The following is a 12,557-nucleotide window of genomic DNA, read 5'->3' as shown; positions in this document are numbered from 1 at the left end:
AAATATGAGCAGAGTTATTTTAATTTGCATTTCTCTAATCAATAGTAATTTAGAGTCTTTTTTCATATGACTATAGATACCTGTAGTTTCTTCATCTGAAAAATTGTTTGTTCATAGCATTCTACTATTTCTCAGTTGGGGAATGATTTGCATTCTTATAAATTTGACAGAGTTCTTTATATATTTTAGAAATGAGGCCTTTATCAGAAACACTGACTGTAAAATTTTTCTCTCAGCTTTGTGTTTCCCTTTTAATCTTTGTGTGTGTATGTGTGTGTGTGTGTGTGTGTGTGTGTGTGCAAACCCTTTTTAATTTAATGTAATCAAGATTTTTCATATTGCATTTCATAATGTTCTCCAGTTCTTCTTTGGTGATGAATTCTTTCCTTCTCCAAAAATGTGATAGGTAAACTATCTTTGCTCTCCTAATGTGCTTATGCTATTTCTCTCACACTTCTTGAATGATCTTCTCTGCCCTTTAACCATACATCCAAGGATGATGGCTCTACTTTTCAGGCTCTCTCTCTAGCAGTTCTTGTCCCACCTTATAAGCTACCACAAGTGGGCAATGACTCTTGAGTCAACTTAAAGACTGTAATATGAACCTTCTCTAAGTATTTCTGAATGCCCTATGAAGAGAAATATCTCCAATTGGAAATTCTCTCAACCAGTCGTTCTCTTTATCCAATGTTTATGATACTATCCATTGTTTGTTAGAGTTGTTTCTTCTGATTTTGATCAATTCACCATTAAATGATGATCAGCACTAGATGCTGCATTGACCAGCTTCAGGGATCACAATCCTGAGATTCAGAACTGACCGGACACTGTTTTGACCAGCCTCTAGTGCCTCAACACCCCTCCAATTTGGGACTATATAGGATGGACTTTTCTCTAGACCCACTCCTAGTAAGAAGTAACTTTAGAGGATGAGACCTTTACCTCAAAGGATTTGGGGCTACATTTATTTGGGAGAGGAATTGACTGATGCAGTGAATAGACACCAGCAAAATATTATCCAGTATCTGAATAGGTCCCAGTAAGGAGACACAGATTCTAGAATTATTTTGTACTGAAATTATCAAGTACTGACAGAACTAGCCTGTGTTGATCTCCACTATTGTGCCCTGGTAACATTTTATATGTTTATGGTGTCACCAACTGTTCCTTCTTCTCCACAGGCCTCTTCCAGCTTCTAGGCACTTACTTATTATTTCTGGATTTTGCCTCTAAAGAATTTCATTGATCTCCAAGAACCCCTCCAGGTCAAGGATGACCTTCACCCACTTTTCAAGATTTCTTTAACAATTGAAAGAAATGGGAATGACATGAAAGCTGGAATTCTAAATCAGCTCATTCAGCCTCCATTGTCAATAACTCTAATCCATCCATCCTGTTACATGTATAACAATCCATCGTTACATAGAGATAGGCCAGTTTCTGAGATTGTATTAATTAGCACATCTTCAGACAAGTCGGACTTAGTCAGTCAGATAGACTCCATTTGAATCCTCTTTAGTTCCTCCCTGGCCTGTCCCTAATTCCTCCCCAACTCCTGGAACACTTCTCCCCTTACTCCCCAGACTCTGACCTTGCTCCTCCTCTTTCCCTGAGATTTTAAAGGTTTCTGAATCCAGGAAGAATGCTATCCAATCAACTATGATTCTGCCTTGTGTAGTCATGTTTGGTTGAAGTTGTGAGCTATTTCATGAAAAAACTGGAAAGTCTTTGTCATGTAATAAATATCTCACATGATTTCTTCGTGTTTCTTGAGCCACAATTCTATTATAATAATAAAATTATGCTCTCCCAATCTATTTCAATCCACTTCATTGATAACCTGTGAGTGAAGAGAGAAGTGGTCTATAATCATTGGGCAGACTAAGGAAAGTCTTCCTTCTCCCCCAGCTCCCTTAACTCTTGGATTTAAATCAAGTGACCATGACTAGGAAAAGAGGCTCGAGGTGACAGTGAGCAATGTTGTGGAGTAGAAAAACATAGATCTGTTTCTAGAGGAAGGAGGCTGGCTAGAGTTGGGGGAATGGCCTGGGGCTGGGGAGGGGAAGGGTCCCTTGGATTCAGCCATTGTCCCACAATCCATCTGCCCTTTTCTGGCTATATCCTTCCTCTGGGTGGGTGTTTTTTGGGGGAGTTTAGTGAAAAGAAATAGATGATGGTGAGGAGGTAGAGTCTTTGGGGAGCAGCTCCTATACTAAGAAGCTAGCTCATGGACTCCAGATAAGTGGACGCAATGATGAAGAAACCAAAAGCTGATAGTTCTGTCCCTTGTTCTGACAGAACTATCAACTTTTGGTTTCTTCATCACATGATATATGATACAGATGATACAGATGATACATATGATACAGATACATATGATACAGATGAAAGAAACTTGGAACTCAGGGGATGGTGGAAGGGTAGGACTCAAGAAGATTAAGATGTGGAAATCTGGTTTTTGAATACACACCTAGTGGGGGAAGAGATGAAATTCTGGGCTTGGAAGTTTTCCCTTGGAATCTCCAATAAGTCTGTTTCTTGTACCAGCTTTCCTGTGTATCATAAATGAGACCTGTCCTAGAGACTCTGGCTGCAGGTGAAAGACCAGTTATATTAATAGAGCCTTGAGTATATGTGACTGTATATGTGTGTGTATATATATATATATAATTCAGATGTATGCCTTTAGCTGTGTTTCACAAGGGATTCTATGCCAGTATCAAGATCAGGCATTCCTAGCATCCTTTCATTTTTAATTTCTAAATTTCAAAAATTATATTTTATAATTTCTCCTTCTTTAGGAAGGCCTCCCTAGAATGAGTCACTATGGGGGTATGTTCTCCTTCCATTCCACTTTTCCACTTTCTGATTGACAAGTGAATCCACTTTCCTTTGCAGGAACTCTTAGCCTTAGGTTTTCCATTTTCACTCCCTTTGCTTTGACTAAATGTTGGGATTGGTCAGTCAGAGTCCTAAAACTAGGCTAAAACTAGGAAATTTGGTACCAAGGACAAACTCCACAGGGCAGTCTCAAAATCAATTTCAAAACCAAGATAGACTTCAGAACCGGCCCTGGACTGCAAACCTCAAAAAAATCTTTTGTCTTCAATAGTCCCTGCTTTCCTGTCAGTGAGTGAACCTATGAGAGTCATAATATCATTATCCCATGATAGTTATAATATCATTATAATATATTGATTGACCTTTTCTGTGTACCTTCTGGGTAATCCCATGCACAGTTCCATTAAGGTTTTAGGATCTCTCCATGGTAGCAAACACTTCCTATAACCTCAGAATTGACCTGTCTTCTGATGTAATCAGCACTATTTATTCTATTAAAATCCTTGTCTTTCTTTTCTAGGGTGCTGACTTCTTCAGGAAGCTTGGCCCACCCACTGCGTGTTTAAATGTCATTCAATGTCTTTGTTTGAGTTGGAGGATAAGCCTGAATTCTTTCAGAAACAACATCATGACCCATATCTGACAGCTTAACACTTTAGGCTTGACATCCGGACTTCCTCATTCCACATGAAATCCAGGGGACAAAAGATTATTCAATCCAATCCCCAACCACAATTCCAAAAGACCTTCCATTCTCCATGCTTCAACTGATACCTTTTACTGCTGCCCCCTCCCCAAAAGTCTCTGTTCTCTCTCATTTCCCCACCCAGCTGTAATGAATAAGTGTTAGAATGGGATCTTTGAATCCATCTAGTCTGCTCTCTTCTCCTACTTTGATGGTTTGAGACTTTTTGGAAGGGGGTTATTAATGATCTAAGAAAAGAAAGGTCTGATCAGGGGTCCTCAAACTATGGCCCTCGGGCCAGGTGTAGCAGCTGAGGACGTTTATCCCCCTCAGCCAGGGCTATGAAGTTTCTTTATTTAAAGGCGCACAAAACAAAGTGTTTATTTTTACTATTGTCCGGCCCTCCAATAGTCTGAGGGACAATGAACTGGTCCCCTATTTTAAAAGTTTGAGGACCCCCGACTCTAGATGGACCACTATGGGGATGAAAAATCTGGCATGGATTCAAAGTAGTGCACACTCAGTATAGATTCTAATCCCTCACCATACCCAGTTCATTTCAGGTAAGGGGAAGAGAAGGGTGGGATAGTGGGCTCCTCTGCAGAGGAACCCTTATCATTGTCTCTCTGAGTCTCTAGGTTTCTAAGGAGGGAGTGGCAGCACCTTTCTCAATGTTGCTGTAGTCAGGTGATCTTGTTAGATGAGGAGAGTGGGACCTCCTCCTTTCTTGATCACCCCTTCTTTTGCCCTCCTCCTCTCCTAATCTCCTTCTCCTTTCCCCTCCCTCCTTCTTTCCAGGTCACCATATAAGCAAGCCCCAGGAGGCAAGAACCCAGGAAAGAGTCAGCTGGTGTATACCATCTCCTTTCTTGTCTTAACTGTCTCTTGCTGCCATCCTCCCAAACTTCTACAGTGAGTATTTCAACAAGATATAAGAAAAGGAGAATTTGGGGGGTAGCAAAGGAGACTACCATTTCCAAGGTAGTGAGGAAAACAGAAAAACCAAGAGTGGGATGGTAGGAGTTTTAAAGAGGGCACTAGATTAGGAGAGTGATGGGAGTAACTGAGACTGAGGAAGGAACTGGGATTGAGACTCCCCAATTAGCCACACAGAGGCAAAAAGAGTGGAGTCTTTAATAGAGAATAGGATATTCTGGGCATGGATGATCTAGATGGTCCTTTGAGAGCCTCTGAATCTAAGAGTCTTAACTTGTGAGGAGGGAATATGTCACAGAGCTTATTAAATACTCATAGATGTTGGAAGATCCTTATTATCCATCTAAGTTAGAAGTTGGGTAGCAGTTGGTAACATTCCAGCTTAGAGTTCTAAAAGCTTCAGTTTCTCTCTCTCTTTGACTCCCTCCCTTCCACTTTTTCTCTCTCTTGTTCTCTGTCTTCCCCCCTCTCTCTTTTTTTGCTTTTCTCTCTCTCTCCTTCTCTGTCTTTCTCCCTTTTCATTCCCTTCTGTAAAGGACCCTGCCTGGGTGAAGGGGCAGGTCAATTCTCTGAGAGCCTCTATAGCTATGGATTATAAACTTGAAGGCATTGCAAAGCAACCTTCTAAGATGTTCCTTGTAGATTGGGAATGAAATAAATTGGAGGCAAGAGGGAAGAGGAAAGAAGGTCAGATAACGCAATTCCCTCTCACTGGGAAGGTCAGAGAACGCAACTGTCTCTCAGTCTCCTTGTATCATCATCATCATCCTCTTATATGAAGAAGATCCATTCTACAGGTCTGAGTTATACCTCCAGCAGCTGCTGGGAAGTAGCTCCTGTATCACATAAGAAATAAAGAAGCAGGAGCACTTGAGAGCTGTTCATGAGTAGGATCCTCCCAGAGTTCTTTCTGTAACCAGCAGGGAAGGAAAGGGAGAAGAGATCTGGTAAGACCTTTTTAGTCGGGGTAATTAAATGGGCCAGCACATCAAAGGGCTGAGCCAGGAGACTGATGAGAGACATAAATGCTTGTTTTGACTATAATCATCTTCTCCATTTGAAAGTTTGCCTCTATGATATCTTACAAACTTCAACACCTGCTATAGTGCTGTTTGCACTCCCTAACATTTGAAGGAGTTGCAAAGTAGCCTTTGCAGATGTTCCTTCTGGACTGGGAATGAAATAAATTGGAAGCAAGAGGGAAGAGCAGAGAGGTCAGAAAATGCTACAGCCTCTCGGTCTCCTTGTATCATCATCATCATCATCATCCTCTCACATGAAGAGATCCATTCTACAAATCTGATTTAGAACTCCAGCAGCTACTGGCAGGTGGCTCCCGTATCACAACACCTCCTTCTCCCTGAATTCTTCCTGTTTCTCTCCTTTAATTTTTCTCTGTTCCCTTGCTCTGTTAATTTCTTCCTTTATCCTGACATCTCTTTCCCCCTCTCCCTTCTCCTCATCTCTCCTTTTCTCTTTTCTCTATACTTCTTTTTTGCTTTTTTTCTCAGGCCTTCTCTTCTGACCCTTTCTTCTCATCTCTTGTTCTTCAGATGGCTGTCCTTCAACGCTGGTTCTCTTTTCTGGTCCTTTCCTGCTGTGTGGCTTTATTGCTGCCACCAAATGTACAGGCCATAAAGAAGCCAGTTTATCCTGGAAAGGATGCTACCCCAGAGCAGTTGGAACAGTTTCTGAAAGACCTGCAATTATATTTGAACCAATTAACTCGTCAAAGGTAAGTGAGAGTTCCTATGTTGGGTGGGGGCAAGGCTGGGGTCTAGATGTCTATAAAATAGCAATGTGAGATAGTGAAGAGAATAAGTAGGGGTTTTAATTGGGACATTATAAAGGTATGTGTTGAGTTCCTTGCAATCCTGGGCATGAATGTAGAGCATACTTATGCATATATATGAGCTAATGCAAGAGTGTGAGTTAGGCGTGAGTCTGGACTACCTAGCAGTGAGTTCTTCATGTCAATGTGACCAGAAGTATCCATATATAGTTGGAGGGAGAAATCCAGAAATTTCCACCAGCTCTGATCCTGGGGACTAACCATACCACTAATCACACCTTTCTCTCCCAGACATTCAATTCAAATCCTAGCCTCTCCTAGGTAGGGCTTCTGAATGTCGTTCTCAGCTAGAGAGAAGAGGGTGTGTCCGAAAACTGTATGTGAGTTTTTGAGATACTACTTTGTATGTGAGCTTGGTCTTGTTCAATTATTGGGGAGTATGGAGAGCTCTGCCTCCAGATGTATTTTTCCATAGGTATGGGAAGAGAGCAGAGGACGAGAGATTCTATGAAGATGGGGTAGATTTCTTGGAGTAGGTGGTTCTGCTGCAGCAATCCAGGTACAAAGTATCTCCAAATCTCTGAATTTTCCTACATTGAGGGAGGAGAGTATAGTGAAGAACTTTATGTGCAAGTGTGTGTGTATGCCCTCCACAACTCGGGAAGAAGAGGGAATGGAAAAAGGAGGAAAATAGTGGTAGATGGGTAACAGTGCCTTCAATGATAGGATCACTTTCCCATGGGGAAAAATATGGGTAGAGTCCCTGGGAATGGGAGGAAAGTGTCATAATAATTGGAAGAACCTCTATCTCTGATTTGTCACCCTGCTATCCCTTCTCTTATTTTATAGGACATCCCATCAGCTAAGTTTTCACTGCTTCTGCTTCATTATCCTTTCCCTGTTTCCAGAAGCCTGCAGAGAGTCCTGGCTCCAACTCTGTAACTCTTGCAAAAAGTGAATTAAAAAATATTAAAAATAATCCAGGACTACATGATTTATTATTAACAATTATAGAGAAATTAATTCTGATTTTAAACAAACTTTTTAAAATGCTAGCAAATTACCAATTTTCTTCCATGATACAAATATGGTCTTGATACATAAAATGGGTATGTCAAAGTAAAAAAGAAAACAAACTCAGATGCAAACATTTTAAATGCTATATTAACAAATATATCACAAGTATCATACAATATGACAAGTTGGATATATGCCAGGAACATAGAGTTCATTTAGTATTAGGAAAACTATAAACTTAATGATATTAGCACTGGGGCAACTAGGTGGCACTGGAGTCAGAAGCCCTGGAGTCAGGAGGACCTGAGTTCAAATCTGGCTTCAGATACCCCAGTTGTCTCAGGGAAAAAAAGAACAGTGATATTAACAACAACAACAACACATGATTTTGTCAAGAGATAGAGAAAAAAACTTGAAATATATGTCTGCTAAAAACACTAAAAAATTAAGGACAAATAATCCATCTTTAAAATTATAAGTAAGATCTACTTAAAACCAAGAGCTACCATAATATTCAATGGAGATAAACTAGAATTTTTTTTCTAATAAAATGAGGGGTGAAACCAAAATGAGCATTTACCCCTTCTATTTGACATTATAGTAATGCTGGGAATAAGATAAGAAAAAATGGGGGAATAACTATAAGGATAAAAAAGAAGCATAATAATCACTTTTTGCAGGTGATATGATGGTTTATATAAAGAACTCTAAAAGTCCAGCTAAAGTTTTATTGAAATGATTAAAACCAGCAAATTTACAAGATACAAAATCAATTTATAGAAATTCTGGGAATTTTTATATAATAACAGTAAAAGTTGACAAGAGATAAAGAAATTCCATTTAAACTCACAATAGAAGATATAAAATGCTCTAGAGTTTATCTTCCAAGATACACATATCTCTCTATATATATATATGTATATATAAAGAAGAGAGAAAACTATACTGCAGTAGTCAGGATGTGGATGAACCAAATCTTGGTTTTCTAATTGTGAATGCATTGTTTTCCTTGGGAGCACAGTTCTGGAGTAGAGTTGCATGTTCTCTTTAGTAAATGCCTCCTGTCTGCTGCTGGAATACATCAATTGTATCTTCATCCTCCATTTCCAATTGTGCAGGTGTGTCTGTTTCATTGATTGGTTGCCCATCAAATCGGAATCTGATCTGCCTCATTGACAAACCCTGTCGTTCACAATAGGCTTTCATTAGTTTACTAAGTGGTGTGTGTCTCTTAATCTTAAATTGCACCACCGACCCATCTTGCCCTGCCACCTTCAAATTAATGTGGTCATTGTTTTCAGTCTTGACTCCTTCCTTAGGCTTTTCGTCCGCCATGGCGAGTCCGGGAATATCCTCAGCCTCCGCTTCACAAAAGAGGCACCAGGATGGACCGCTCCAAGGGAACGGGACACACACACACACACACACACACACACACACACACAAATTCAACTACAGACCATTGATTAGAGAAATAAAGGTGGACTTAAGTAATTTGAAAATATTAACTACTTAGAAATAAAACATTAAACATAATATTTTCTAAACTAATTTACTTATGTAGTGTCATTCCAATCAAAGGATTACTTCATATAACAAGAAAAAAATAACAAAATTCATATGAACACACACACATGCACAAAAGATCAAGATTTTCAAGAAAAAAATAATAAAAATAAAATGGAAAAGGGGACCTGTCAGTACCAGATTTCTAGCTCTATGACAAAGCTGCCATCCTCAAAAACAAATTTATACTGGTTAAAAAAAATAGAGAAAAAATTTTCCAAATGATAAATGGTCAAAGGATATGAACAATTTTCAGATGAAGAAATTGAAACTATTTCTAGTCATATGAAAAGTTGTTTCAAATCATGATTGATCAGAGAAATGCAAATTAAGACAACTCTGAGATACCACAACACACCTCTCAGATTGGCTAAAATGACAGGAAAAGATAATGATAAATTCTGGAGGGAATGTGGGAAAACTGGGACACTGATACATTGTTGGTGGAGTTATGAATGCGTCTAACCATTTTGGAGAGCAATTTGGAACTATACTCAAAAAGCTATCAAGATTTCTGGCCAAGATGGTGGAGAGGACACACACATCTACTTAATCTTCGTCTTTGCTCTCAGAATTTATTTCATGACAAGGCCTCAGAATTAGTGCTTGACTGACCCCCCTGACATCCCCCCAACACACACACACAAATAATTACCATCAGAAGATATCCCTCAAATTCAGCAGAAAAGTTCTGTTTTTGCTCACCAGTGGGGATGGTCAGATTGAGTGCAGAGTGAAGGCAGGAAGGCAGCAGCAGCACAGCAGACAGTAAGAGTATGAAGCTGACTGAGGGGGGTGGGTTGTGATCTCAGCCATCTCTACTGGGAGAATTTTACCAGTGCGGATACTTTGCTCTGGCAGTAAGCCAGTAGACCAGCAGAGGAGCTGTAAACACAGGAGGTAAAGACTAAAAACCCTAAAAGCTAAGATCTCTCGGGACCTGGCAACACCCACCCGAAGGGTCTCAGCACGCTCTCAGAGTCTCAGAGTGCAGATGCAATGCAGCCATTTCTGTCCTGCTAGTGCCTCACTACTCTTCCCTCCCCCCTTCTTTCCCCACCCCCCACTCCCCCTGCAGTCTGTAGAGGAAGCTTGGTAATACCAACCAGCCCCCTCCCCTCACCCCAAAAGCAGACTACATTTTTTTTTGCTAGTTTGTTTTCTTTGATTCTTCTTTAACAAAATGAGCAAAAAATTTAAACGAACTCTAACTATTGATAGCTTCTATATGGCTAGAGAGCAGACTTTGAACCCTGAGGAGACTAAAAACAGATTGTCTCCAGATGATCCTAAAAGGGGATATGATCTGGTCCTCAACACACAAGACTCTCATAGAAGAAATTAAAAAGGCTCTCACAAGAGAGCTAGAAGAAAAATGGGAAAAGGAAAGGGAAGCTTAGCAAGAGTTTGCATAAATCATCCCATTCATTTAAAGATAGAGTGGATAAAGAAATCAAATCCTTGAAAAACAGAATTAGTGAATTGGAAAAAGAAAATAGCTCTCTAAAAAAAATGGTGAAATGGAAAAAATTCCATAGAACAAAACAACTCACTTAAAAACTCAATTGGACAATTAGAAAAATATACTTAAAAAGTGAGTGAAGGACATAATTCATTGAAAATCAGAACTGAACAAATGGAATTAAATGACTCGAGGAGACACCAAGAATCAGTCAAGCAAAACTAAAAAAAATGAAGTAATAGGGGAAAATGTCAAATACTTTCTTGAGAATACAACAGACCTGGAAAATAGATCTAGGATAGACAATCTGAGAATTAATGCACTCCCTGAAAAATATAATGAAAAAAAGAGCCTGGACACTATTTTCCAGGAAATTATCAAAGAGAATTGTCCAGAAGTTAAAGAAACAGAGGGTAAAATAGGCATTGAAAGAATTCATCGATCCCCTACTGAAAGGGACCCTAAAATCAAAACTCCCAGAAATATAGTGGCTAAATTCCAGAACTATCAAACCAAGGAAAAATATGACAAGCTGCGAGAAAAAAATCAATTCACAATAAGGATCACCCAGGATCTGAGCAGCATTCACATTAAAGGATCATAGGGCCTGGAATCTGATATTCTGAAAAGCTAAGGAACTTGGTATGCAGCCAAAAATAACTTACCTAGCCAAAAAGAGCATGCTTTCCAGGGAAAAAGATGGACAATCAATGCAATAAATGAATTTCATCTATTTCTGATGAAAAGACCAGAACTAAACAAAAAGTTTGATCTCCAAATAATAGAACTCAAGAGAAACCTAAAAAGGTAAAAAGAAATCTTGGCAACTATATTTCTGCTATAAAGATATATAAAGAACACATGTATAATTTGTTCTAGAAACTAGAGGTGGAAAGAAAATTGTACCAGAAAAAGGGTAAAGTGGGGGTACTACATCTCACGAAGAGACAAAGGAAATCTATTATATCTGAGAGAAAGAATGGAGGGGGATGAACATAGTGTGTATCATATTCTCTTTAGAATTGGCTTAATGAGAAAAATATTAGACATATTCGATTTATGGTGAAACTTCTTCCACCTCATTGAAAAGTGCGAGAGGGAAAGTGAAAAGGGAAGGAGTAAAGTAAGTGTAAGGGAATAAGAAATTGTGAGGAAAAGGGGTAAGATGGGGGAGGGGAGGAATTCTAAAGTGGGGGGAGGGATACTAAAAAGGGAGGGCTGTGAGAAGCAAGTGGTGCTCACAAGTTTAATACTGGGGAGGGGGATAAGGGGGGAGAAAAGGAGAAAAGCATAAGCAGGGGTTAACAAGATAGCAAGTAATACAGAATTGGTCATTTTAACCATAAATGTGAATGGGGTAAACTCCCCAGAAAGAGGAAGTGGTTAGCAGACTGGATTAAAAACCAAAATCCTACAATAGGTTGTTTATAGGAAATACATCTGAAGCAGGGCGATACATACAAGTAAAGATAAAAGGTTGGAGCAGAATCTACTATGCTTCAGGTGAAGTCAAAAAAGCAGGGGTAGCCATTCTTATCTCAGATCAAGCAAAAGCAAAAATTGATCTAATTAAAAGAGATAAGGAAGGGCACTATGTCTTGCTAAAGGGTAGCATAGATAATGAAGCAATATCAATATTAGACAGATATGCATCAAGTGGTGTAGCATCTAAATTCTTAAAAGAGAAATTAAGAGAGATGTAAGAAGAAATAGCAAAATCATAATAGTGGGAGATCTCAACCTTGCACTCTCAGAATTAGATAAATCAAAGCACAAAATAAATAAGAAAGAAGTCAAAGAAGTAAATAGAATACTAGAAAAGTTAGATATGATAGATCTCTGGAGAAAACTAAATGGAGACAGAAAAGATTACACTTTCTTCTCAGCAGTTCATGGAACCTATACAAAAATTGCAGTAAGACAGAAACAGTAAATGGATCCTTTTCAGATCATGATGCAATGAAAATTACATTCAATAAAAAACCAGGGGAAAATAGACCAAAAAATAATTGGAAACTAAATAATTTCATACTAAAGAAGGATTGGGTGAAACAGCAAATCATAGACATAATTAATAACTTCACCCAAGAAAATGACAATAATGAGACATCATACCAAAATGTGTGGGATGCAGCCGAAGTGGTAATAAGGGAAAATTTTATATCTCTAGAGGCCTACTTGCATAAAATAGAGAAAGAGAAGGTCAATGAATTGGGCTTGCAACTAAAAATGTTAGAAAAGGAACAAATTTAAACCCC

The 12,557-nt window shown here is 39.0% G+C and overlaps 1 protein-coding gene and 2 long non-coding RNA genes across 3 annotated transcripts in view; 2 read left to right on the top strand and 1 right to left on the bottom strand.

The window, feature by feature from the left end:
* Positions 1 to 12,557, top strand: part of LOC127560326 (uncharacterized) — a 94,578-nt gene that overhangs the window by 66,580 nt on the left and 15,441 nt on the right. The gene's annotated exons all lie outside the window — the stretch shown is intronic.
* Positions 4,343 to 7,233, top strand: LOC127560325 (uncharacterized). Its single transcript, XR_007953309.1, has 4 exons — positions 4,343 to 4,438; positions 6,016 to 6,197; positions 6,730 to 6,813; positions 7,104 to 7,233. It is a non-coding gene; the product is annotated as an uncharacterized LOC127560325 (long non-coding RNA).
* Positions 8,174 to 8,674, bottom strand: LOC127560322 (small ubiquitin-related modifier 2). The gene has a single exon (XM_051994802.1). It carries the CDS (start codon positions 8,604 to 8,606, stop codon positions 8,319 to 8,321), a length of 288 nt encoding a protein of 95 aa, XP_051850762.1. The 5' UTR covers positions 8,607 to 8,674; the 3' UTR covers positions 8,174 to 8,318.

The sequence above is a fragment of the Antechinus flavipes genome, chromosome 4 (genome assembly GCF_016432865.1).
Source record: "Antechinus flavipes isolate AdamAnt ecotype Samford, QLD, Australia chromosome 4, AdamAnt_v2, whole genome shotgun sequence".
NCBI lineage: Eukaryota > Metazoa > Chordata > Mammalia > Dasyuromorphia > Dasyuridae > Antechinus > Antechinus flavipes.
Note: the sequence above shows the minus strand (reverse complement) of the source record. Positions and strands in the feature narration are given on the sequence as shown.